The sequence below is a fragment of the Pantherophis guttatus genome, chromosome 5 (assembly GCF_059756535.1).
Source record: "Pantherophis guttatus breed Tessera chromosome 5, ASM5975653v1, whole genome shotgun sequence".
Taxonomy (NCBI): domain Eukaryota; kingdom Metazoa; phylum Chordata; class Lepidosauria; order Squamata; family Colubridae; genus Pantherophis; species Pantherophis guttatus.
In genome coordinates, this window is record NC_142067.1 from 48,657,564 (window position 1) to 48,684,134 (window position 26,571).

General features: G+C 37.8%; 1 protein-coding gene across 1 annotated transcript in view; it reads left to right on the forward strand.

Moving 5' to 3' along the window:
- Nucleotides 1-21,337, forward strand: part of NCAM2 (neural cell adhesion molecule 2) — a 196,892-nt gene extending 175,555 nt beyond the window's left edge. Inside the window, exons 16-18 of the mRNA XM_034426183.3 lie at nt 3,159-3,363; nt 18,649-18,768; nt 20,400-21,337. Of these exons, the coding sequence (XP_034282074.2) occupies nt 3,159-3,363; nt 18,649-18,768; nt 20,400-20,511 (437 nt within the window). The 3' untranslated portion in view covers nt 20,512-21,337. The remainder of the gene's footprint in view (nt 1-3,158; nt 3,364-18,648; nt 18,769-20,399) is intronic.
- Nucleotides 21,338-26,571: the final 5,234 nt, after the last annotated feature.

Sequence of the window (26,571 nt, forward strand, 5' to 3'; positions counted from 1 at the left end):
TTAAAATGTGGTTTGTCTTGGTATATTCTTAAATTCACAAGATATTAAAAACAGAGCATTTTTAGTAATATGGATCGACTTTTACAACCTATAATTTTACTTGAAGATGTATACTATATTAATGACAATTCTTGATATTGATTCTTAGTTTAGAAGTGAACAGTTATATTTAGCCTATTTATGATGTTTTATTTTAAAACGATAGCTTTCCTGATATTTCTAAATCTTTGATCATTCATTTATATTTATGAATCTCCCTTGTTATCTTTGTTCTGTTTGGTTATATATATATTTAATTGTTCAATAAAATTAGAACAACAAAACAAATAGACATATATGGCATATAATTTATTGAAAAGGGAGTATCTTCAGAACTTATTTCAAGCAGAGTTGTAATTTCCAGACTGACAAGTAGGAGGTTGGTTATGATTGAAGATTTTTTTAAAGTCTATTTCATGTGGTAAGGTAGAAATATATAGCATGAGACAATGGTTAAGAAATTGGACAAAGACCTAAGAAATTCAAGTTCAAATAGAACTCCAGCTATGGAACGGTTATTGGGTAACTTTTAGGCCAGTCACTTTCTTCACCAGAATATTTTGATGAAAAATCTGTGCCCACTGACTTGAAGCCCTGCAAAAAAAAAAAAAGTGGGATATAAATCTAACAAATAACAAGACCACTTTTTAAAAAAACCATCTTGAATTCAGGCTCTATTTCTTTCACCAAAACACAGCCTTTTAAAATTTTTTGAAGAGCTATAGAATGACTATTATTATAACATGATTCTTGTTTTTAAATGTAAACTAATTTATTGTACAATCAAACACAATATTGCAGCACAACATTTTTCTATCCTGTAAAATATATTGACTAGTCTGAACAATAACTAACTGAATATATGTACCTGGAAGGATTATTTTGTGAATAGCCAAGATAGATTACTCAGTAGCAATAGTGCATCAGATGTCTCATGTCGTTTACCTCCCTTCAGTCTGCCCACCATTGTGTCTCTCATGTTTCACAGATGTTTCTAGGCTTCAGACCAACTTTGCAGGAAATATAAAAGTTATAGGGGAAGGAGAAGTGAAAATTATCTTTTTCCTCAAGAGTCATTAAGAATTATTCTCAATTCAAACTGAAGTTAAAATTGAAGTTAATTGAAGTAAACTGAATAGGAATGATTGAAGTAAAAAGATAGAAATGAATAAACTTCAGAGTTGTTCAAATATCTTATTGTAGTTTTTTAACATGACACAGAAGTGACAAGAATTTGTTGCATTAACATGTCATTACCCAAAATAAGATATCCCCTGATAATAAGGCCAATCGGGCTTTTGAGCACATAGCAATAAGGCTGAGGGCTTATTTCAAGGTTCAAAAAAATATAAGACAGGGTCTTATTTTCAGGAGAACACGGTACTTATGATGATTAATTCACTTTTAAAGCATATGATGAATGCTTAGCAATCAAAATCAGTCAAATTAAAATTCACAAAACAAAAAACCCACTGTTTTAAAAGCTGCAATAAGTGTGCAAAACATTATTTCTATTTAGATTTTCATAATTGCTCATATTAAAGATGAATAAATATATATTTTACTTCCAGTCTTTGTCCAAGGAGTACAGTAATTTTTATTTTTATTCTCACTACAAGAAGTTAGACTTAAAAGAAAAAAATCTAAACCTAAAATGTCACAGTGAAATTCACACAAAATTATTAATATTAATACAAATAGTATATTTCAATTTTAATAATAAAATGGTTAATTTACTTTAAACAAGTAAAATTTAACACCATCAACAATAAAGTATTGAAAATATAGATATTTGGAAAATAAAAATATAATGGGATGAATTAAGTGGTATATCACAACATCTGCTTCTCTCTGACTCCCTCTCTCTTTCTCATCTATCTGGAAGTTGTATTTAAACAAAAATCAGAAAAAGCATGGATTTTCCCCACCTTTTATTATCACATGTTTGTGTACATGTTTTTATGTGTGCATGTATATGTAATAGAGATTGGTACATACACATTGGCTCTGTGTATGTAGGGGTCTAATCAGGGCAGCTGCATAGGTATTGCATTTTAGCATGTTTCTCCTCTCCCCTTGCATTGTATCTAGATATTTTTATAAGGCAATATATACTGGGAAACCCAAAGGATATTACATGTATTCCACTATGAATCCTATGACCCAAAGTATAGAGGAAAACCTAGAATGGGACAGTTGGCAGCATTTGAAGCTGCTGCTCAGCATGGATTCAGGGAAATATTTTAACATATACATTTTTTCTGTTTTTCGGAGCTAGATTACCTGGATCCATCTGAAATCTTCCTCCACACCAAATCTGGTCTCATCCCACTTTGTTTTCTCAGAGATATATTGCTGACAGACAAATGGTCAGAAAAGGCCTTGAGCTATTCTGTGCAAATATTTTCCAAATTTCTTTGTGATAGAAATGGTAGAAAAATACCAGTGGTGTTTGACAAACTCTTTAAATATCCTTCTAGAGAACCAGATTCAAAAGAAACATTCACTACATTTAAACTACACTACAAATAACATCATAATTTAATTTTTACACATAGAAGTGACCAGAGACTGAAAAGAAATTTGATTTACCTTTTAATAGCGTAATATGAAACTTTGCCTATGTCACATTTTCCAAACTAATTTGTACATTAACATAGATCTGGAATTTTGCAAATGTGGTTTCCAGTCAACAAATATTGGACAATCTTTTGTCTGAAATGGCATAGGCTTTCCTACCTGAGAAGGGGGTTGGACTAGAAAACCTCCAAGGTCCCTTCCAACTATGTTATTCTATTATTCTGTTAAATATGGCTATGGGGGTGTGGGGGGGTGTCACATGATTCATATGAATGAAATAAAGAGCTGTTACACTTTCAAGATAAACCATGTAAAAAAAAAACAGATTCATTGGGAATGATTGAACGTCTACTTTATTAATTCAAACAGAAGCTAGAAAGTGCTTTCCTTTCCTTCTTTTATGCCCAACAAAGCTAAATTTAAGATTTTTGTCCCACCGCTATTTCAGCCCCTCCCCTCTTCCTCTTCTGGGATTAACCCAAATTCTCCCATACAGGAAGTTAACTGTTTTGACTTTATCTATTCCATTTATTTTCAAGGTACTTTGTTTAACGGACTTGGACTTGGTGCAGTCATTGGACTGGGCGTAGCTGCTCTTCTGCTAATACTTGTGGTGACTGACGTCAGCTGCTTCTTTGTACGGCAGTGTGGATTGCTAATGTGCCTCACTAGAAGGATCTGTGGGAAAAAGAGTGGGTCCAGTGGGAAGAGTAAAGAGCTGGAAGAAGGAAAAGCAGCATATTTGTGAGTATTGGTCACCACACTTTGAGAAAAATAATATATACCTGTAACTTGCAAATAACATACAAACTCTGGTATCTCAAGAGCCATAAGGATTGTGCTTCAACAAATGTTCTCTAACTTTTACTTAATGTTGTTTACTTTCTGCAGCTCTAACTGTTGTAGCGCGGGATTAACGAGAGGCACAAGCAGGCTAGTAACAACAGCTCTTTAATTCAGGGTGAGACTTCAGCAAAACTCACAGGCAACAGCCCTCTTTATATACTTTCCAGAGGTGACCAAGAACCAATCAGGATTCACTATGCATTTGAATTTCCCACACAAAATAGATACATACACAACACCCTCCCTTCCCAGAAGGCACTTATTCTATCTATTTACATACAAAATCACGTAGGTGACCAGGGCATGTCTTAATCCTGGTTGACCTGCGCAGTTCAGTTGTTGGCGAGGCGTTGAACCGGTCGGAGGGACATCCCGTCTCTCCCGGTGCCGCCAATGGAACCTCCTGGATTTCTCCGGAGGTGTGGCGATCTCCGGCTGGGAGTGTCGGCTCGCTGGGGCGGCGCTGGAACTCAGGGTTGCCAGATAAGTATTCCGGCTTACTCGGGCTTGAGGTAGCTGTGTCGGAGAGACTTGGGTAGTTAGGTCATGGTGTTTCGTTAGGTAAACATTTTCATAATTGATCTATATGTTTCCTCCAGATTTTACCATGCCCAATATCTACTGTGTATGACTTTGGACCAGTAATTCCTACGATGGTTCCTTCTACCCATAGTGGTCCATTAGTGTAGCTTCTAGCAAAGACTAGTGAACCTACTTCGAAGTGTCTTAGTCCTCCCCCTTCCCCGGTGAAACTATCAGAGGAGTAGTTAGGATGCAGTCTGTCTAGAACGCATCGTAGCTTTCGGCCCATTAAAAGTTCGGCCGGGCTGCGACCCAAAGTGGGGCACAGGGTGGCATGCTGTACTGCTAGGAACTCGTCTATTCTAGCCTGCCAGTCCCCAGCATCGAGTCGGGAGAGGGCTTCTTTGGCCGTTCTTACAAATAGTTCAGCAAGGCCATTAGAAGCCGGATGAAAAGGAGCGGATAGTGCATGTCTAATGCCTAGTTCGGCTAGGTAGCCTTCGAATTGAGTTGACATGAATTGGGGCCCATTGTCGGACACCAGTGTGTCTGGCAACCCGTGTGTTGCAAAAAGTTTTCTGAGTACTTTGATTACGGCCTCAGAAGTGGTCGATGGCATTAGGGCAATTTCGAGCCACTTAGAATATGCATCTATGATTATTAGAAAGATTTGGCCATGGAACGGGCCAGCGAAATCTATGTGAATCCTCCCCCATGGCCCTTTTGGTTTCTCCCACTCCCGAACAGGTGCAATGGGGGGATCTGGGCGGGACTCCTGGCAGGGCCTACACTTCCCTACCCACTCAGTGACATCTTGGTCGAGATGCGGCCACCAAACATAGCTACGAGCTAGTCCTTTCGTGCGAACTACCCCGGGGTGACCCTCGTGCAACATTTCTAGGGCCCTGTGCCTTAATTGCGAACGAATGACCACCCTGTCACCCCACAACAAGCAACCCCCCCAACATTGACAGTTCATTTTTCTTATTGAAATACAATTGGAAATCACCACCGTCCACCTTGGTAGGCCAACCCCTCATTACCCAGCCCATTACTGTGCGCAAAACAGAGTCTCTGGCAGAAGCTCTCGCCACCTTGTTTGAAGAAATGGGGCCCGGGGAAACAATGTCTAGCAGTAAAACCAGGGCTTCCGGGGTCGGGTTGTCCAATAGTTCCAGTAGAGGACATCGGCTGAGGGCGTCAGCATGTCCTAAAGTTTTGCCTGGTCGGTGGAGTAGTTTGTACGAGTATGCGGCTAAAAATATGGACCATCTGGTCATCCGGGGGGAGAGGGCCGCCGGGGTTGGTTTATCTCCAGCCAAAAGTCCCAAAAGAGGCTGGTGGTCTGTAATGAGTTCAAAAGTGCGGCCAAACAAGTACTCGTGAAATTTTTTGATCCCCGCTACAGCCGCTAGTGCCTCCCTATCTAACTGGCTATAGTTCCATTCAGCACTAGACAGAGTGCGAGAGTAATAGGCGATGGGCGCCTCTAACCCATTCGGCAGTCTATGGCCTAAAACTGCGCCAACGCCAAAGGGGGAAGCGTCACAGACTAACACCAGAGGTAATTCAGCATTGTACTGAATGAGGAAACTGTCCTCAGATAAAAGTCTCTTTACTGCGTTGAAAGCGGTCGCTTCTCGCTTGCCCCAAACCCACGGAACGTTTTTTCCAAGGAGCCTGTGCAGAGGCTCCGCAATGGTGGCTTTTTGTTTCAAAAACATCGTATAGAAATTGAGTAGGCCCAAGAAGGCCTGCAGCTCAGCTTTTGACTTGGGGGTGGGCGCGCCTTGGATGGCCCTCACTTTGCTCTCTGTGGGGTGAATGCCTGAGCCGTCGATTCTGTAGCCTAAGAATTCCACTGATGGCAGTGCTATCCTGCATTTATTCTGTTTAAGCTTGAGTCCCGCTTCTCTGAATCTGGTTAGGACTTGTCTAACCCTTTGGCCCAACTGCACTTCGTCCTGGCCACTAATCAAAATGTCGTCGAAATACGGGACGACGCCTGGGAGGCCTTGTAGAAGGCACTCCATGGTACTTTGAAAAAGTCCTGGGGTGATGCTGACCCCAAACTGAAGCCTGGTGCATTTGAAGGCACCTCGGTGGGTTACTATAGTCTGTGATTCTGCCATAGCGTCATCTACTGGTAGTTGCTGGTACGCCTGCACAAGGTCTAGCTTCGCGAATAGCTTGCCAGGGCCCAGGGAGTGTAGTAGATGGTGGACTATAGGAACCGGATAGGCGCTCTGCTGCAATGCCTTGTTAATCGAACACTTATAGTCGGCGCAAATTCTAATTGAGCCATCTGCTTTAACTGGAGTAACTATTGGGGTTTCCCACTTAGCGTGATCTACAGGAACTAGCACCCCTTGTTTAATGAGCTTGTCGAGCTCCGCATCGATCTTGGGTTTTAAGGCAAAGGGAATTCGCCTCGCCTTCAGTCTAATTGGCACTACGTTGGGGTCTAAATTGAAAGAAATAGGAGTCCCCACGTACTTGCCTAGAGTCTCTTCGAAAACATCCTGAAACTCATGAAGCAGTGTTTCTTTCAGTGATGATCCGTTGATGTTGTGGACGCCCGTGAAGCCCATGCCAAGGGCTCGGAACTATTTCATACCCAGTAGACTCGGAAGGGGCTTGCTGACGATGGTCCGAGGCAGCTCTTTCTGAAACTCGCCATAGGTGACCCGGAACGTGCCCACTCCTTCAATGGGAACTCGGTTTCCCTGGTAGTCGAGTAGGCGGATTTTCTGTCGGGATAGCTGGCTTTTCTGAAGCTTGGGCAGGAGTGCCTTGAGTGTCGACCAGGACACGATCGATAGTGTAGACCCGGTGTCAATCTCCATTTTGCACGATTTGCCATCGATTTCTACTTTCGTGTAGACTTTCTCGTCGTCAGGTGTGCTGGCTTGGCCGATTGTCGTGCTGTAGGTTTCCCGCTTTTGAGGTTCGTGCCGTTTTCTCGCGCCATCATCTTTGATTGGCTGTTTTGAACGAGCCGATTCTGGTTGGTCGCGGTAGTCACGTGGTTTTCGACTACGTGGAAGTTGAGCTCTGCAAACTCGTGCTAGATGGCCTTTTCTATCACAACGCCTGCAGATGGCTTCTCTGTATTTACACGACTGTCTCTCATGATCCCCGCCACAGCTGGGGCACTTCTCATGGCGGCGGCTTTGTTCACTCGATCTCTTTTCTGTACGGAAGACGTCCTCGTCTGACTCTTCCTCTGTGCTGGTTCGCACCTCTTCTCTGTGGACGGGGGCTGTTTTCGGCCCGTCCTTGCTTGAATTAGGACGCTGCAGCGCTTCCGACACTTTCGTTGATGCCTCGTGTGCTCGGGCTTCGTCTAGTGTGCCGGCTAGCATTAGGTCTGGCTTGGCTAGAAGACGCCTTTGTAACCGGGTATCACGAACCCTGCAAATCAGTTGTTCAATCAATGCATCGTCTAAGTCTCTGTAGTCACAATGCGTAGCGGCTTTTCGAAGCACGGCCACATAAGCACTGACCGGCTACCCTTCTTTTTGAACTCTTTGCCGGAGTTCGTAGCGCTGAATGAATTTGGACGGAACTGGAGCGTAGTGAGCCTTCAGGTTGGCTTGAAGGACGTCCCAGAGTACCGTCTGGACTGGGGTTGGCTCGCAGAGGGATTCTGCCATCTCAAATACGTCTGGCCCGCAGTGGCTTAAGAACAGAGCCCGTTTTCTGTTTGCGGAGAGCCCTTGCATTTCGCTCGCTTCCAAGGAGCACTCGAACCTTGTCAGATACGATCCCCACTTCTCTCGGGTCGGGTTGAAGGGTTTTGGCGGAACGTAGGCAGACATGCCGCGTCTCCGTGTTCGCCAGTCACCCTGGCTGAAACTCCAAGCTCTTTTCGATTTGCCTCTTGTGGCCTCAATCCCACCCTCGTCGCCAATGTTGTAGCGCGGGAATAACGAGAGGCACAAGCAGGCTAGTAATAACAGCTCTTTAATTCAGGGTGAGACTTCAGCAAAAACTCACAGGCAACAGCCCTCTTTATATACTTTCCAGAGGTGACCAAGAACCAATCAGGATTCACTATGCATTTGAATTTCCCGCACAAAATAGATACATACACAACACTAACAAAGTATTGTGACAGATAGAGCTTGGGAAATCATTCAGATGTTACTTTAACAAAAATCATGTCTGTATTTATTCTATTTAGTCAAAACAACACAAATTTATACCATTGGACATCTGAGTTCTCCGGACTGCAGTTGCACAGAGTATACTGTGCACAGTGTATACTGAGATATGTATCAGTAATATTTCAAATCTTATATGTATTACCACAATTTTAAAAAAGATCATTGAACCATGGTTTCTGCCTTGAGCATTCATTGTATAGATGATGCAAGGATGTTTATAGCAGGGGTGAAATGCTCCCGGTTCAGATAGGATTGCCCAATCCAGTAGCGATGGCAGTGGGTGGTTCAGAGAACCGGTAGCAGAAATCCCTGTGCCCTCTCCCCCATGCCCAACTGAGTTGCCTAATCATTAGAGGCTTTTGTTTTCTTTTAAAAGCCTTTTTTTTTTTGCTACAAATGCTTTTAAAAAAAAGCCTCTGATGATCGTGCGGCTCAGCTGGCATCGTCAGAGCCTTTTAAAAGCATTTTTTCTACAACCTCTTTTGCTGAAGAAGTTGTAGAAAAAATGCTTTTAAAAGGCCCTGATGATCCCAGTTGAGTTGCCTGATCATCAGAGGCTTATTTTTCTTTTAAAAGCAAAAAAAAAGGCTTTTAAAAGAAAACAAAAGCCTCTGACGATCAGGCAACTCAGTTGGGATCGTCAGAGCCTTTTAAAAGCATTTTTTAACAACCTCTTCAGCCGAAGAGGTTGTAGAAAAAATGGTTTTAAAAGTAAAAAAAAAAAGTTGGCCATACCCATCCAGGCACATTAACCCCCCACCAAGCCATGCCCACAGGACCAGTAGTTTATAGTATATATTTTCTATCATTTTGGGCAGCAAAACTTGCTATTTTGATATAATCCAGATCAGAGAAAATATAAATTGATATGCTATATGCCCTTTTTTCCTTGTGTCAGCGCATTGATTAATCCCATGTTTGGCTCTGGGACAAATCACCCTGGTTAATTAGAGGATGGATCGTGGCTCCTCCTTGTTGCAATATTCTGAAAAGAAACGCGAAGAAAAGTTCTCTAATAAAACTCATTTATTTGTTATAAAGAAAATAAAACACCTCACTAACTAAGAAAAATAATTGCTACATTTTTGAAATAGCTTTTGCCGGCTGTTTCTCAGCCGGACCTTTCTGGAAAGAGAACAAAGGAAGGAGTGTGTGTGAAGCAAGTGAAAGAATGCAGACATGCGTAGTAACTTTTGATAACAATTCTTGGCAAGGTACGGAAAGTCTGATAGTCCAGAAATAATGAGCTCAGCTGGTAAATAAAATAACGCAGTGACATTCCCCTTCTTTTGCCAGTTGAGCGAATATCAGTACATCATCAAATAAGGCACATCTTCTTACGCAGATACTCGTGTTGAGCTGCTGGGAGTGGTTTGTTGAGCATATCAGCAATTTGATCATGTGTAGATACATATTGCATTTTAACAAAACCTTTTTTCACTAAATGTTTTATGTTTTGATAACGGATGTCAATGTGTCTGGACTTAGAACCTGTAAAATGTGATTCAGAAATATAAACCACCGATTCATTGTCTTCCATCACGGTGATCGGTCGGATCGGGTGTGTCCAGATATCTGTGACTAAAGCATCAAACCAAGTTAGAGAATTACATGCATCTGAAACACAAGCATATTCAGCTTCAGTAGATGAACAAGAAACAAAATTCTGTTTATGCACTTGCCAATAAACAGGACATCCATTTAAGAACATCATATAACCTGAAGTACTTTTACGTGATTTCTTATCACTTGCCCAATCAGAATCAGCATAACAACATAATTCTGCATAATCAGTGTGTGTTGGTTCTAAGAATAACTTCATGTGTTTAGTGTATTTTAGGTATCTCAATAATTTCTTAATACATGTCCAATGAAACTGTTTTGCTTTCCCTACATGTCGAGATAAGAGATTAACACTAAGTGCAATGTCGGGTCTGGTCCAACTACTAATGTACAATAGTGACCCAATGACTGAACGATAAAGTGTTTGATCCTCGAACTCAGGACTTGCTTCTTGTGTCAAGTTGTGAAAATCTGTTTGCATGGGTGTCTTTGTTGTGTTGGCATCTTTCATGTTGCAATGATGCAAAACTTGTTCAATTTTATCTTCTTGTGAAAGACTAAACCCCTTCTGTGTCTTTTCAATCTGAACACCTAAATAAGTGCTACTATGACCTAATGATTTCAATGTGAAGTATCTCTGCAAAGCTTTGGCAAAAATTTCACTCATTTGCTTATTTGGACCAATATAAACAATATCATCAACATAAACAAGAACTATCTCATATGCATTGTTAGATCTTTTTGTGAACACGCACTCATCAGTTTCGGACTTAATAAAGGCCATTGAATTTAGTTTGTCAGTAAGACATAAATACCACATTCAACCAGATTGTTTCAGACCATAAAGACTTTTGTTAAGGAACGAGGTATCCCCTTCTTGCTGTCGGAATCCTGGAGGACTTCTCACGTAGATCTCTTCATCTAGGTCTACATGCAGATAAGCCATGTCAACATCAAACTGGAAAACTTCTAAACCAAGGATAGTTGCAGTTGCTAAAGCAATTTTTACACTCTCAGTTCTGACTGTCGGTGTGTAGGTATTTGTGTAGTCTTCAGGATAACGTTGAGCGAAACCCTGAGCTACGAGTCTGGCTTTGTACAATGACTCACCATTTGGTTTCTTTTTGATTCTGTAGACCCATCAAGTGCCAATGACCTTTTTGTTTGCTGGAGGTTTTTGCAGGTGTAAATACTTTAAGTTTCTTTAGACTGTCCATTTCAACCTGCATTGCTTCATACCATTTGTCTTGCTCTGAATCAGGGAGCTGCTTGATTTGTGTGAAATTATCAGGTGGAAGTGTAACATTGCAAATCAAAGGCAAGGGTGCTTTTGTCAGTTGCCAAGAATATCGTTGTGGAGGGATCCCTTTTGTGGCCCTCTTGGAACGTCTCGGGACAACAGTCCAGTCTTCTTCTGCTTCGTCCTTGTCCTCACTTTCGTCGCTAGCGTCAGCATCCGCGGCTTGCGAAGACGGAACATCGGGTTGAGAAGAACCAGTGGAATCTTGATCATCAATCTGCGTAGCATCAGCAGTATCATCTCTCGGAAAATAAACTCCAAGATCATTGGAATGAATCCTGGACCAGTCAATATCTTCTTCAAAATTAGCAGATTGGGAAATCACAATTGCATGTTTAGAGTCAATAAATCTGCTCCATTTTGAGTTATCATCAATACCCATAAATCTCAGTCTCTTTGCTGCTGGACTTCCTTTTCTTCTTTGAGCTAAGGGAATGTTCACCATAGCATATGAACCAAAAATATGGATGTTTTTAAGATCGGGCTTGTAGCCATACAACATGAAGAAAGGAGTCTGATTTGTTACACTGCTCCAAGTACGGTTGACAATGTAATTTGCATATTTTATAGCTTCACCCCAGTATATCATATCAAGGTTGGCGTCTTCTAGGAGACAACGCATCATGGTTTGCAGTACCTCTCCGTTGTGAGCCGATGTGTCAGGGGCGGAAGTCTGATGAATAATTCCATTTTTACGCATCCAGTCCTGGAAACGCTGAGACATGAATTCGGCACCACGATCACTCTGGATTCTGGCGATGCGAACTTGATGTTGGGTAGAAACAAGGGTTGCAAAGTCTTTAAAGATCTGAAAGGTCTCTGATTTTTCTTTCATAGGATATACATATCCATATCTAGAGTAATTATCAACAATTGTTAGAAAATATTTTCTACCACCAAATGATGGCGGGAAAGGACCAACTATGTCAATGTGAACCAAATCAAAAATGCGTGTTGACAGGCATGTAGCGCGTTGGGGAATGGCTGCTGCTTTGGATTTGGCCTTTTTGCAGACAGCACAATCCAAAAACACCTTACACCCCTTTAGATCCAAACCTTTTGCGAACTCCGGCATCTTCCTAAGAACACGGAAACTGGCATGCCCCAACCTTCTATGCCATTTATGGATACACTTGGAATGCAAAGGTTTACCTGTTAGTGAATTCTCAACATTAACATTTTTATGCGGAACCTCAGGCTTGCTCTGAGCAACCTGTTTACCAATTCTCTTTTTGTTGGCTTTAGGACCCTTTGGAATAGCAACAGGATCTCTTTCTGGAGCATCTCTCTCTGGGCCTGTGCTTTCCCTTTTTGGAGTTTGTATACTTGCCTGTGTTTGTGTTTTAGGCTTTGGCTTTAAGTAATAAACACCACCAATTAATATGGTTCCAGCAACAATATCTCCATCTTTAACTATGTAACTTGCATTTTCAAGGTGGTGAACCTGGAATTTTAACATTCTAGACAAGTGAGTCTGACTAAGCAAGTTACTGGTTGCTGTTGGTATGTAATAAACATCAGGAATGAATGCATCAAGCTCTTCAACATAAACAGTTCCTTTTCCTTTGACCTGACAAGGATGATTGGAGAAAGAATAAAGTTCACGTAGTTCAGGTTCAGGCTCGTGCATCTCTGTGAAAAGTTCCTTTCTGTAGGTAACATGCAATGCTGCACCACTGTCCAAAGTCCACAGGAGTCATCTGTCGTACTCTGGTTGAGTTTGTGGATCATTGGTTAAAGCCAATGTGGCGAGTGGAGTTTGTGGATCACGCCGGGGACCACGACGACCTTGTCTTCCGCCTCTGCCTCTGCCTCTGGAGTCTGTTCCTCTGGGCTGGTATGTGACAGGACATGGAACTCGTTGGGGACAATCCCAGGTGGCATGTCCCACACGATTGCAGGTGTAGCATCTTGGCATCCTTGGAGCGTAGGTTCTTCCTCAGAAGGGGCGTCTAGCTGGAGCTCTTGATGCGGGTGGTCCTCTCAAATGTGGCGTGGCCAACATGAATGCCTCTTCTTCAGTTAAAAGTCTACAGACATTGTCCACTGTGCGTTGAGCAATTGGGACTTGATTAATTTTTGTAACAGCATCTTTCTATTCATAATTCAAAGAGTTAATAATGATGCTGATCATTTGAATATCTTCAATGTTGTGGCCTCTTTCTCTCAATTCTGTTCTGAGTCCTTTCAATTTGGTCAAATGTCCTCCAATTTGTTCATCGGGTTTCAATCTCGAACCATGGAGTTCAGACATGAGTAAACATGAAGATTCAATTGAGATAGGCCTGTAGCAATTTTCCAATTCAGTCCAAATTTGACGGGCTGTTATATTTGGTGGAAAAGTGACCTGCAGTTCAGTATCCATTGACATCAATAATGTTGTGCGAGCCCTTATCGCTAAATCTCTTATTGCATAAGTCCGAGGTTGAGCAGGAGGATTAAAAACCATAAAATGAGTGCCTTCTCTAAGAAGCAATAGTGTAATCTCACTGACCCAGGCTTTGTAATTATGTCCTGACATTTTTAGTTTTGACTCACCAGTTAGTGGAGAGACAGAAAATGCCTGGTAAGGAGCCTGCACTTGGTATGCTGGCTGTGCTGGCAGAAATGCCTGTGGTATTTGCTGTGCCTGTTGTGGACCTAAAAATGGTCTTGGTTGTGCCACTGGAGGCGGGCCAGGAGGTGGCCCTATTTGCATTTGTGGCTGGGGCACATATGCAGGCATTTGTGGCTGCTGTGGCTGATGCACTGGAATCTGCTGTATTCCAGTTGCCATTTGTGCTTGATCTGCAATATTGGCATGACCTGCTGGAGATGCAGTCATTTGCCTTTGCTTCATTAAGTTTAATTGTGCTCCATCTAAAAAGACACCAACACCACTAGGGGGTGTTTGAGTTTGGGCCTGTGGAAACACTTGTAGCATTTCAGCTTCCTGTAGTAAATTGCTTTCGCCAGCAGATGGTGCTGCACCTTTAGCTTTAGGCAGCTTTGCAGTTACAAGGAATGATTGCATGGCAGGTTTATATGTAACTTGATCAGGGAGACTTTCATGTGACGTATGCAGTGCCCTCTGTCTTAATTGGCCTGACACAGGATCCACCAGGGGGAGTGTCTTTGGCGCCGGAGAAGAAGGCAATATGGCACTTTTTGAAAATCTTAAGTTATCTCCCTTATCTTGCTCAAGCATAGATATAGCCATTTTTGCCTGGGATAGCTCCTGTTCATAGAGTTTTATACGGTCACGATAGGCTTTCATAGCCAGCTCATCCAGGGTGAGCTTAGAGCTTCGAGGAGAATAATGAATTGTTTCTCTCTCTGCGTGGGAGTAATTTTACTCGGCAGTTTGCTTTGGCCTTGCACCGAGCGTTACAAATTCAGAAGGTTCTGGGGAGACAGTTTGAGAGGTGGCATAATTGGAAGGGGGAGTTACTGACCTCAGTCGTAGTGCTTCGCCTTCAAAAACAGCTTCTGTCTTATCTCCCTCCATTTCTGTTCCCACGGCTTCTTGTTCCAGGCGTGTGGCTGAAGTAAGGGGCTGGAAATCTGAAAATCTCCTGTCTGCCACCTCTTCGTTGGAAAGATCAATCAAATCATTTACAAAGAGTGGTCTTGGTTTCATTTTGCCTTTTTTCTTCTTCTGTTTCGGCATCTTAGCAAAATAATTAGCGTACCTCAGTAGCTAAAAACTAATTGCATATGCGCTCTTATCAGAAATAACAAAACAAGGAAAAAAGCCATAAATCAACCGTCCGAGCTACCAGATGTCAGGGCATTGATTAATCCCATGTTTGGCTCTGGGACAAATCACCCTGGTTAATTAGAGGATGGATCGTGGCTCCTCCTTGTTGCAATATTCTGAAAAGAAACGCGAAGAAAAGTTCTCTAATAAAATTCATTTATTTGTTATAAAGAAAATAAAACACCTCACTAACTAAGAAAAGTAATTGCTACATTTTTGAAATAGCTTTTGCCGGCTGTTTCTCAGCCGGACCTTTCTGGAAAGAGAACAAAGGAAGGAGTGTGTGTGAAACAAGTGAAAGAATGCAGACATGCGTAGTAACTTTTGATAACAATTCTTGGCAAGGTACGGAAAGTCTGATAGTCCAGAAATAATGAGCTCAGCTGGTAAATAAAATAACGCAGTGACACCTTGCTCATGTTCTCCTTAATAAAATTGAATGTTTAAGAGTTGGAATCCAGCTAATGTCAGCTATTTTTTTAAAAAAGCTGCAGCTGCTTTTTTGCAAACCATTCATATTTATTCTATGTACAAACAATTTTTTAAAAAAATGGGGATGCAGAATTCTGTGTAAATAGTAATATTAAATGAACTGAATGAATGTGTGTGTGTGTGTGTGTAGTTCTCTCAGCCAGGTTTTTCCTACATAAATCAAGATCTTTATACAGCCATAGTTCAGTGAAATCTCATTCACTAGTTTCTAGGCTTTATCAGACATCAAACCAGCATTTTGTTGTCTGTTGTGAGACTTAAGGGAGACTAAGATAGATCTATTTCTGACTAGTTTGTGTTCTTCAGTTAGCCACACCCTCATCTTATGTCTCCTATTTCTCCTCAGCTGGGTATTTTCCTACGTAAACCAAGATTTTCAAAATGCTGCCATAGCTCAGTGAAATCACAATTCACTAGTTCTAGGCTTTTCCAGACAGCAAGTAAGCAGTTTGCTGCCCTTTGGGAGACTAATATAGATCTATTTTGGACTAATTAGTCCTCATCAGTTAGCCACACCCTCATCACATGTTTCCTCCCCATAGAGGTCAAGGATATGGGGCATTCTACGGGGAGGAAACATGTGAAACATGTGATGAGGGTGTGGCTAACTGATGAGGACTAATTAGTCAGAAATAGATCTATATTAGTCTCCCAAAGGGCAACAAACTCTATGTATATATGTATGTTATTCCTTCTTAGAACAAGGAAGTAATATTTTCTGAAACCTGATTGTTATGCTGAACAATCTCTACAGGGGTGGGATTCAGTCAGTTCGGACCAGTTCGAGCAAACTGGTTGTTATGATTTTGGGCAGTTCATAGAACTGGTAAAATTGTCCACCTGCTAGCCCTGTCCATCCTGCCCCACCCTTCCCTATATATTATCTTTCCTTCATCACTCAGTCCAGCTAATCTTCATGCCTTGCCTCCGCACCTCACCCGCTCTGCCCACCAAAGGTATGCATCCCGCCCACTTGCCCTTTGCCTCCCCGGCTCTGGCCTTGCCCTGGAGCCACCGCCCGCTCACTGCCTGCCTCGGCTTGGTCATGAATAATGCATCATTTCCTGGCTCTGGCCTTGTCCCAGAGCCACTACCCACTCACCGCCCACCTTAGCTGAGTTGAGGAATGTGCATTTGCCAGCTTCAGCCTTGCCTCAGAGCAACCATCCTCTCACCACTGCCCCCCTCTGGCCTCAAACTACGTGTGGCTTCTTCTTACCTAAAGTGCTGCAGCAGAGATTGTGCAGCTGTCCCTTGCCAAGGCCTGCTCACTCATGGACATGCTTCATGTGGTCTCCAGGTCAGCAGCTGCTTCTCCCCACTGCTGCTCTTGCTGGGAGAGAGAGCGTCTCTTGTGCAATTTAGCAGCTGTGAGCTGCTGCTTTCCTCTAAGTCCCTTCTGGAAAACGCACAGTACAGAGAAGTAGCATTCAATATGGCTGCTGCTTCTCTGTCTTGTGCGCTTTGTGGATGGGACTTATAGGAAAGCGGCAGCTCACAGCTGCTAAATTGCACAAGAAACGCTCTCTCTCCCAGCAAGAGCAGCAGCGGAGAGAAGCAACCACTGCCCTGGAAAGCAGAGATGGAGTGGAGCAGACCCTGAAATACTGCTTGGTCAACCCTCACCACGTGGCAGAAGCCATGCATGCATGGAAGCTGTGTGCGTGCATGCGCTGAAGCCATGTGTGCGCGCATACATGGAAGCTGTGCACACACATATGCATTGAAGCTGTCAGTATGCACATGCGCAGAAGCTGTGCATGCACGGATGTGCAGAAGTCATTTTCAGCAAACCAGTTGTTAAGTGGGTTGAATCCCACCACTGAATCTCTTTTTTAAAAATAAATTAGCACAAAGTATATTAATATTTAATCTTAATATTTATTTCAACCTGTATGCTTGAAACAGGCTTTGGATAAGGTATAAACAAAACTTGGAATAATGTAAACATTTTCACAAATAATTACTGATTTGGTAATTTATCAACTGAGCTTCATTCAGCTGAATTGATGTAATGTATTCTATAGGGCAGTCTTTGAAGGTATGCATAATGTACAACTGGTCTAGCAGAACAATTGTATCACTGCAGGCTACAGTAATATCTTATCTAAAGTCATTGTACTATTTACCAATAGGCTTTTGGCCAATTCAGATGTTGGCAATAATCTAGAGTATAAAGCATACAATGATATAAGAATGGATCTCATCAAATATCACTTTTCCAGAATTGAATCCAGTGAGAACATCTCAAGAAAGCTATTGAAAGCCTTTTCTCTATCTGAAATGAAGTGAACAGACATGATATAATAGATTTTTCTTTTGATATCCTATACACTTTAGAGCGTTTCCCACCCCAACTCTGTAAAGTCGTTTCCTCAGTTGCCTTTCATGATAGTTAAGATCAGCTTTATTTAACATTGTTGGATTGATTGGGTGACTGAATATGTGTCATCAAGTCAGTGTTTACTCATAGTGACAACTCTGATTATTTCTCTGATTATCCTTAGGTGTTCCAGCAATATATCCATCACCAGTATAACTGAGTTTATCTACTTTGGCTATTGATTGTACTCTTCTTTTTCCTTCCTCCTTTCTTAGCATTAGAGCTTTCTCTAGGGAGCTTTGTCATCATATCATGTGCCTGATAATATGAGCTTGGTCATTTGTACCTCAAGTACGAACTCTGAGTTGATTTGTTTGATGATGATGATTGACAATATAGTGATAAATGATAAGCCTCTTTAATACAACTATGTTTTACTAAAATTTATCTCATAGAAAGATTGATGGAACAGAAATAAATCAAATATCTATATTATCTATTAGATAAATAGTATTTAATATAGATACTTGATTTATTTCTATTGATACTGCTATAATTTTAATTTTTATTAACTCATCCAATATCTTTTCAGTTGGTCAAGGTATAAAAGCGATGGAAAGACAAAAATACATACATGTTTTAATATAATTTTGAAAAGATTTCTTGGAGATAACAGTTGTTTCTTCTATTAGCCTACTACTTAAGTCTGAAAAAGTATTGTTTTGGTGTGCAAACATTAAAACAGCCATAACTTTAATAGGACTGATGAAAACAGTTAAGGTTTCCACAAACAGTTGTGGAAAAAATGTGAAAAAAGGACATAGCGTTTCATGTAAAAAATGCTAAATTGCATTTACTCTTCTACATATTCTAAAATATCCCTTCTGGAAATTTTAGTATCATAAACAATTTTTCTGATTAATAATATTTTGATACTTCAGCAAATATTCTGGTGGCATTTTGAGAATTAATAAATATATCTTAGCATAAACATTCATGGATAGGGTAATAAACATCACCATTTTTAAATGAAAACATTAGTTCATTAAGCATTTTTACCTTTATTTTTACTTAGGAAAGATGGATCAAAAGAACCAATCGTTGAAATGAGAACAGAGGATGAAAGAATTACCAATCATGAAGATGGGAGTCCAGTAAATGAGCCCAATGAAACAACACCATTAACAGAACCAGAGTATGTATTTTGATATTTTTTAGTAATTTAGAAGTTTCAGTATGGCTTGGCATTTAGGTTAAAAAGAAGTTTTAGTTCTACAGATTTCAACTAATATATAACTAATTTTCTAAGGCCCTATATCTATTAAATTAGTTATTATTAGATTAACTAGTGGTTACTAATAGTGACAAGAATCAACAGTTATTTTAAGTGATATGAAACTACATTATATCATATTTGAATATCATAATCTAGAACTTTCTTACAAAAAACATTTTTATTCTTATCTAAACTACAAAAATGTATGTATGTAAACAGGGTTATAAATAGGCACTTTCTAAATAAATTACATCTATTTATGCAAAATTATTCACACAATTAGCAGTTATTAATAGTTATTAAAGTGTAAGTAATAAGTATGGAGTGCACCTTCAAGTCTGGATAGAGGGGGAAGACAAAAATGGTATTAATATTGAATGGAACAATTGAATTGGTTTGTTTAATCTTTGTATCTTTGTTTTATCATAGTAAGGCTTTGATTCAAGTATATTTATTTGAATATACATAATTATATAATGAATATATTGGGAAAAGAGAGGATGAGAGTCTGCCTAGAAAAGAGTCTGCCTAGAAAACAATCAGACAAGTATTCACTGAAATATTTGTTCAATCAGATCCTTATTCAGTTGCCAGGCATGAATTCTAGGGATATTAACAAATATTAGTACCTTGGGGTTTGCATTATTAAAGCAGGGCTTCTGTACTAAATTATAAAGTTAAAGTTCATAAAGTTTTTTTTAAAGTCATTTTTAAAAAAGTCTATGATGACAACATAGCATTATTTGCATATAGGAGGATTTAAAAGTATCAATCCTTCAATTCTGGAAGATGATAAACTAGATTATTTATCTTAGCCACCAGAGAATTGGTTTATACCCTTGGTTAACTCTTCTGCCAACAAAATTTTGCTTAGTGTAGTACTCCCTCATAATGCACCTAACTTTTACATTAGAGTTCTCACTGAGTTTAGAAGGAACAGTTGACTGACTATACTAGAGTTCTTAAGTTTATGCTATAGTTTTTGTCTAAAGCCAAACTCAAAACTTAATCTGAAGTTAATAAAAGATGCATATGGTGCAGATCCTGGCCTAAAATACTGTATATATTTTTCAACTAGATATTAGAAAATAAAGAGCTTCATCTAATGTCAAATGTCCAACTCTAAACACTGTTTGTTCTTCATCTAAAATATTTTTTGATTTTGTCCACTTTAAAAGTATGTTGTACAATGACTAGTATAAAATTTAGTTATTATACTAAGGAATCAAATGGACTAATCATTAGCAGGAAATGTTGATAAGCTTTATTATAGGATAAAACTATCACAGTGAAACCACACATATTAACTTTGATGATCCAATATTAGATGATCCACACATATTAGTTCTTGATGATCCAATTTTATATTAAAAACAACTCTAGATAGATAGAAAGTGTAAAACAATGTATATACATTTTTAATTGGGAATATACAGTATGTGAGTGGTGAAGCAGTGTAATCAATACAAAATATGTTGCCAAATGAAATATGCATTTTCTGTCAACACTGGTTTCCAGCTGTAATACCTTTTGTTTTTTATTTTTCTTAGGAAATTACCATTAAAGGAAGAAAATGGAAAAGAAGTTTTAAATTCAGATACTATAGAGATCAAAGTATCCAATGATATCATCCAGTCAAAAGAAGATGATAGCAAAGCATAAAATAACAACAGCTATCTAGAGGGGCAAAAAGGCATGTGGATTCTAATAAATCTGTGACCAAAACTTTACATTTGACCTTTTTTTGGCAATTTAAGAATAATTAATGGAAGTAGTTTGGTCTACTTCTGTTGACTGTCTATTTTCATTTTGATTCAATAGTTTTAGTCTGTAGTCCTGGGCGACATCAATACCATGGTCTCAGTTCAGCAAGTCAACCAATATAAATACTGTAATTTATTTTATTGCTGAAAAAATTGAAATTATTTATCAAATATTATGATACCCTCTTAGCCACAGACTATACATAAGATAGCTGTACTACTTTTAATGGAATTAAACTCATGAGAGAAAGTGCCATAGAAATTTATATTTGTTTGCAATTTTAAAGATTTTGTTGCCTTTATATAAATATATATAAATGTCAGATATAAACTAGGTTTATGTGGCTGGATGATTGCAGCTGAACCCTTTACATAAGAGTAGATTGAATGTTTTCAGGGTATTAGCCTTGTACTTCAAATCAATTCTTAAAGAGAATGAACCATTCATAGGTTTGATGTACAGATTTTAACCAAGTTGTGAACTATTTTGATGAAAATATTGAACATATCCTAATTTCAAAGTCCACAGAAATTTCAGTGCTTCGGATATTTTGTATTTATGTTTGAAAAATTGTGTGTAAGCTAAAAATGTCAAAACTTATTTTGTGTATAAAAAAAAAAGCCAAGAATCCTGACTATGACCATAGCACTCAGCTTCAAAGAACTCTTATAACAATAAATGCAAGCTCCAACTGAGTTATCTCAGTTGTGGTTATAAAACATAATATTGTGCAGACTTTCTTTTTGTTCATTTAGTGAAAAAAAGAATCATTTTAATTAAAAAAAATATATAAATAGTGCCAAAGCACATTTCCAGAAAGCTACTTGGCCCTTTTTCATACTTGCACTACATATAAACTCAATCTAAAAGATGTGCAGCATGCAGTAGGTAATAATACACAAGAAAGAAAGGATGAAATATTTCTTACAACTGTGTAACCAATTATTTACTTCCAATCCAGACCTAGGTAGGTAATATAAATAATGAGACATTTTATCTTTTTGCTTCTCTTAGTTTGTGATAATAACAATAAATACTTCATACTGGAATAGCTGCCAGGAACATCTATATTTCACTATTAGGAAAACAAATAATAAATATCTTCTTCCTAATTCACAGATACCAAATGTATTTAGTTGTTCACTCCTTGACTTAATAGTAATGTTATCTCAGTCAGAAAAAAGCGCTTCTGAAAAAATTGAGGATGCAGAAATTGAGATTAAGTCACAAGCAGAAACACATAGTCTTGGAAAGGTAGCCTGGCTTTTCAGACTCTTAAACTTCGATTCTTGATCAGAAGAACCAAGTGGAATATATATCTATATCATTTTTTTTCAATGTATCTGATATTTATGAAACTATCACAATATTTTTCTACTTCGATATAATTATTATGGGAATATACTGTATGTGTGGTGTTCTCTATCAGATCTTGTTCCACTATGGTCTATCTATCTGGGATGAAACTGAAAATGTCCAGTTTGTTACACTGAAATAATACATGAAGTAGAGACCAGAATCCAGATGACTGTTTCGCTGATATTTAAATATAGACATATTTTTATAATTTCTCTACTCTCTGGGAGAATAAACAGTATAATTTATTATTCATGTAATATTATTTAAAACATAATAAAATAAATTAAGTAATTAAAATAAAATTATTTTAAACTCCCAGTTTCATGAATTCATGAAATTCCCTGACATACATACAGGATACAATTAGAATAACAGTAATGTTTGAATTTGGTATCATGTCATTAGGAAAGCTCATTTGTTGCATAGGTACACTAATTGGATATCAAACTAGACTGAGCAACAAAATCAACAATGTAAATGCAAAATATATAACCAAGAACAGTATTACAATAGTATTGTAAGAGAAGAACATTTTCAGACCTGAGACAGCACTTGCTATATTATTTTCAAAGTGGAAAATTACCCACAGGCTCTTAAATAAGTGTTACATTTTTACTATATGATTTAGAAATGCATTCCTAAGAAATATCAGTAAATGGATGTCCCTAATGTGAATGCAATTACAAGTAATTGTAACTGTTGTTAAAATATAATAAGCTTAGGTTCAGAAACTCTTTTTTTTTTTTTTAGTGAATTGAGAAAATATAAAAAGTATCAGTACTGCAAAGAAAATATTCTGAATGGAGTCATTCATTCAGTCAACCAATTATTTCATAGCCACCCATCTCACTTTTATGTGACTGTGGTTTTACAATACAATACAATAAACATAATACATAAACTACACAATACAGAAAATAAAAATAAAAATATTTCAGCCAAACATTATCCATTCAATCATCCATAAAGTCACGATATAAGTTCCATGCCACACTGAGGGCACTAGGCTTTGGCACAAAACCAAGTTTTCGAGGTTTTATGAAAGGCCAAAAGGCACAGGACCAATCTAATTATGAGAAGAATGAAGTTCCAAAGAGCAAATGGCATGGTAGAAAAGGGTCTCCTTCTCAACACCCAATAATTGTTAGTCAACATTACCTGGAGCTCTCCTGCTGGATTGTTCCATCTGCCAGTTGGGATAAGATGGGATAAAAACAATTGTGGAAAGTCACCTCCATAAGAATTACAATTACAGACACCCTGTAAGTAACCCACTCCAAAGCCATAAAGGGCTCTAAAGATAATAACCAGCATTTTCAACTGCACTCAAAAGTACACCGAAATCGATACCTCATGTAGCAATGATGTTACATGTACCAACTTACTGGGACTAGTAATTGTTCACATTGTCACTTCTTCACCAGTTGAGTTTCTGAATATTCTTCAAGGGTGGCCCCATGTAAAGCTCTTTCAATAGTCCAATTTGGAGGTCACAAGGGCATGAGTGACCATGAGCAGTCCCTCCTCCCCAGGTTATTCAATTGTGTCTGTTGACTGGATAGCAATGGAAATTATTCCTTTTCATTCATAATAGAAGTTGGGGTATAGGATTGTATATTATTGTGTGCATAGATTCTTATTGATTTGAATCTTCATATAGGAGTGGCCAGGTGAAACATTCAGTTCTTGCTTTCAGCTATACAACTAATACAAATCATGTTAGTCAGTTTAACATATTTTTAAACTGGACTTTTTCATTATTTACAATTACCAGGTCATTGTACAAATTACAGTAGCTGATGGAAAGCAATTTAAGCAAAGCAACCACATTATGGATTGATGTTTCAGTACAAGAAAAGTTTGTAATTTGACTTAATGTTAAATATAATAATTAAATTATATTTATTTGAAGTCACAATGATGTTGTTCTCACCACCTTTCTATATAATTTTTTTAAAATGAAAATAAGATTTATTTGGCTTCCTGTAGGTTAAGAATTGATTCCAGTATTTCTTTAGGAAATATGGGACCACCATAAAATCTTGATTTCTTGATTCTTCTATTGAATTGCATATCCTTCTCTTTGATATCCATGATTACCTCCAAATGTTTTTCAGAGTTTTTGTATGATTAGTCATAATTTTCTTTAAACACATTTCAGTTATGTGAGAATTTTCCCTCTTTAGATTGTATTCTTTTGTTAGTACTTGGGGGTTCTAATGAACCAAATACTATTTTTTTATTTGTGTATAGTACCATAGTAATGATTTATGCAATGGATTAATAAAGATAATGAGTTTAGTACCAACAAATATTATGCTTTAAAATGTAGGAATACAAGGCAAACTTAGTGATGAACTTAAGTATATACATATATTATTAGGTTTATACACATTTGCAACAATCTCTCATAAATAAAAGCATGTAAGTCAGATTCTTACATAATTTGTAAAAATGAAATGTATTTGCATAACATACAGCTTAATTCTCAATAAATATTTGCTTAGATTTTTTTTAAAATGTGTAACTATAAATAAATGCACTAATATATCAAGTTTTGTTGTTTCAATGAATAACAAATCACATATTTCCTTTTCTTTTCATAGATATGTTGAACTGGACAGTAAAATATTCAGCTACATTAATTATTAACATTAACAATCAAAGTTTTTAAATAGAAAACATTTTTGTTTGATTTGTTTTATTATATCACTATGTATATTTATAGAGAGAATTTTATGTTTAGTGGAGAGAGTGTGTGCTAACAAATAAGATTATTTTTAAAGACGATTCAAAGACTGAGACTTGCAACTAATCAGTATGTTCCATAAAATCAATAAGAAAAACGGAAGTCTCATAGCTATATAAACTTTTAAAGAATTTTATTTATCCGGCCAAATCCTTGTGACTAAAGTTTAGAATAATCTTACAAATAATTAATGTGTATTTTTAAAAAATTAAAAATAGTCTCTAGCATATTTTGTCTAATTATTTTTGTGAAGAATAAAATAATTAAGTTATTGATAATGTTGAATTCATTGCTTTTGCTTTACTTATCACAAGAAAGTTACATAAGTTTTTACCTCACATGCGATTTAATTGCTTCTAAACATGGAAATGCCATGAATTTGATAAATGCTGTTTATTAACTATTACAATTACAGTCTCTTTATGAAGAAAATAAACTTATAAAATGATTTTACTTCACTAGTTTCTTGCAAGTATTTAAAATATGGGAGCATATGTTTTTCATAATTAAGGCACTGAGATCACATGAAAAATATATCTATGCTTTTCATTAAATATAATTATGGTATACCCCAGATGAGTTAGCTCTTAATGTATTTTTTTTAAAAGTTTTTAAAAAAGAAGCTATGGTTTGGATTAGTCATCATATTACATCACATTTTATTTAAAGGTATACAAAAGATATAATATTTTGGTCTCCTTATTTACCTCAGTTTTTTTATGCTGATGACTGGTAATAAAACACACAAACATATATATTATCCATCCTAAATTACTTTCAGGTAATTAAAACTGTTGGGGAAAATCTACCATTAGGAAATTAGTTATTCATGTGAAGCAACCATGAACTACAGTATTTGTGATGTTATTTATTTATTTTATTTATTTAAATTTCTTATAGCTATTTTAAATTTGGATACATACAACCCAAAAAACCCTCATAAAAACAGATAATTATTTCTATTTCCTGTGAATAAATAATTAATGCATATCTATGTTCCAAGAATCTGAACAAATATTTACCAGTGCAACAAGGGAAGATCTTCATAGCAATTCTCACATCAATTTTAGCCTGCTAGCTATCTTTCCTTGAAAAATGATTATGTGAACCCTATTTAAAGTTCTGATTTGAGTAATTGTGTTTCTTAGTTTCTGGAATAAAATAAAATGAACTTGCCCATTTTTTCTCAATCTCAGTTGAGATGCTCAGTTGTGCATGTTGATCTGGCCTAGTCAACATGGGCCAGTTTGAAGTGAAGTTTAGTATGTCCAAATTGTATTCCAGCTGATATTAGAATTACCATTTTATCCAAAATCTTTTGTCTAAGAATAACCAAAGTCTATTCTTGTTCCAGTGCCAACAGCCTCTCAGGCAAAACAAAATTTCTTAACTCTGTCTCTGCTTTGCTGTAATTAATTATGAATTTCTGCATGCAACATTACAAGCCAACCAATAAATGATGAATATTGTTAGCTTCGTTTATCTTGGTGATAGAATATTGTATTTTTCTAAACTCTGGCTGTCATAGAGTATTGCCCCATACCCCACCAAAAGAGGGGGTTCAATGGCCTGATCAGCTCAAAATTTTCTGAGCCTTTCTGTGCATTATTGATTTCTAGCAGTTTATGATATATACAAAATGTTTGCAATCATCAAACTCATTACATCAATAATGATTTGGCATTTATAATGAATACATTTTTCTTTTTCCTCTCCACTGAAATACTGAGAAATTCTGAAAAATATTGAGAAATACTTCTGAAAGAAGAATGGAAAAGCCATTCCAACTATTATTCTAATCTCTGTAACCACTGAAGCCTTTTGAAACATTGATCTTTTATAGACCAATC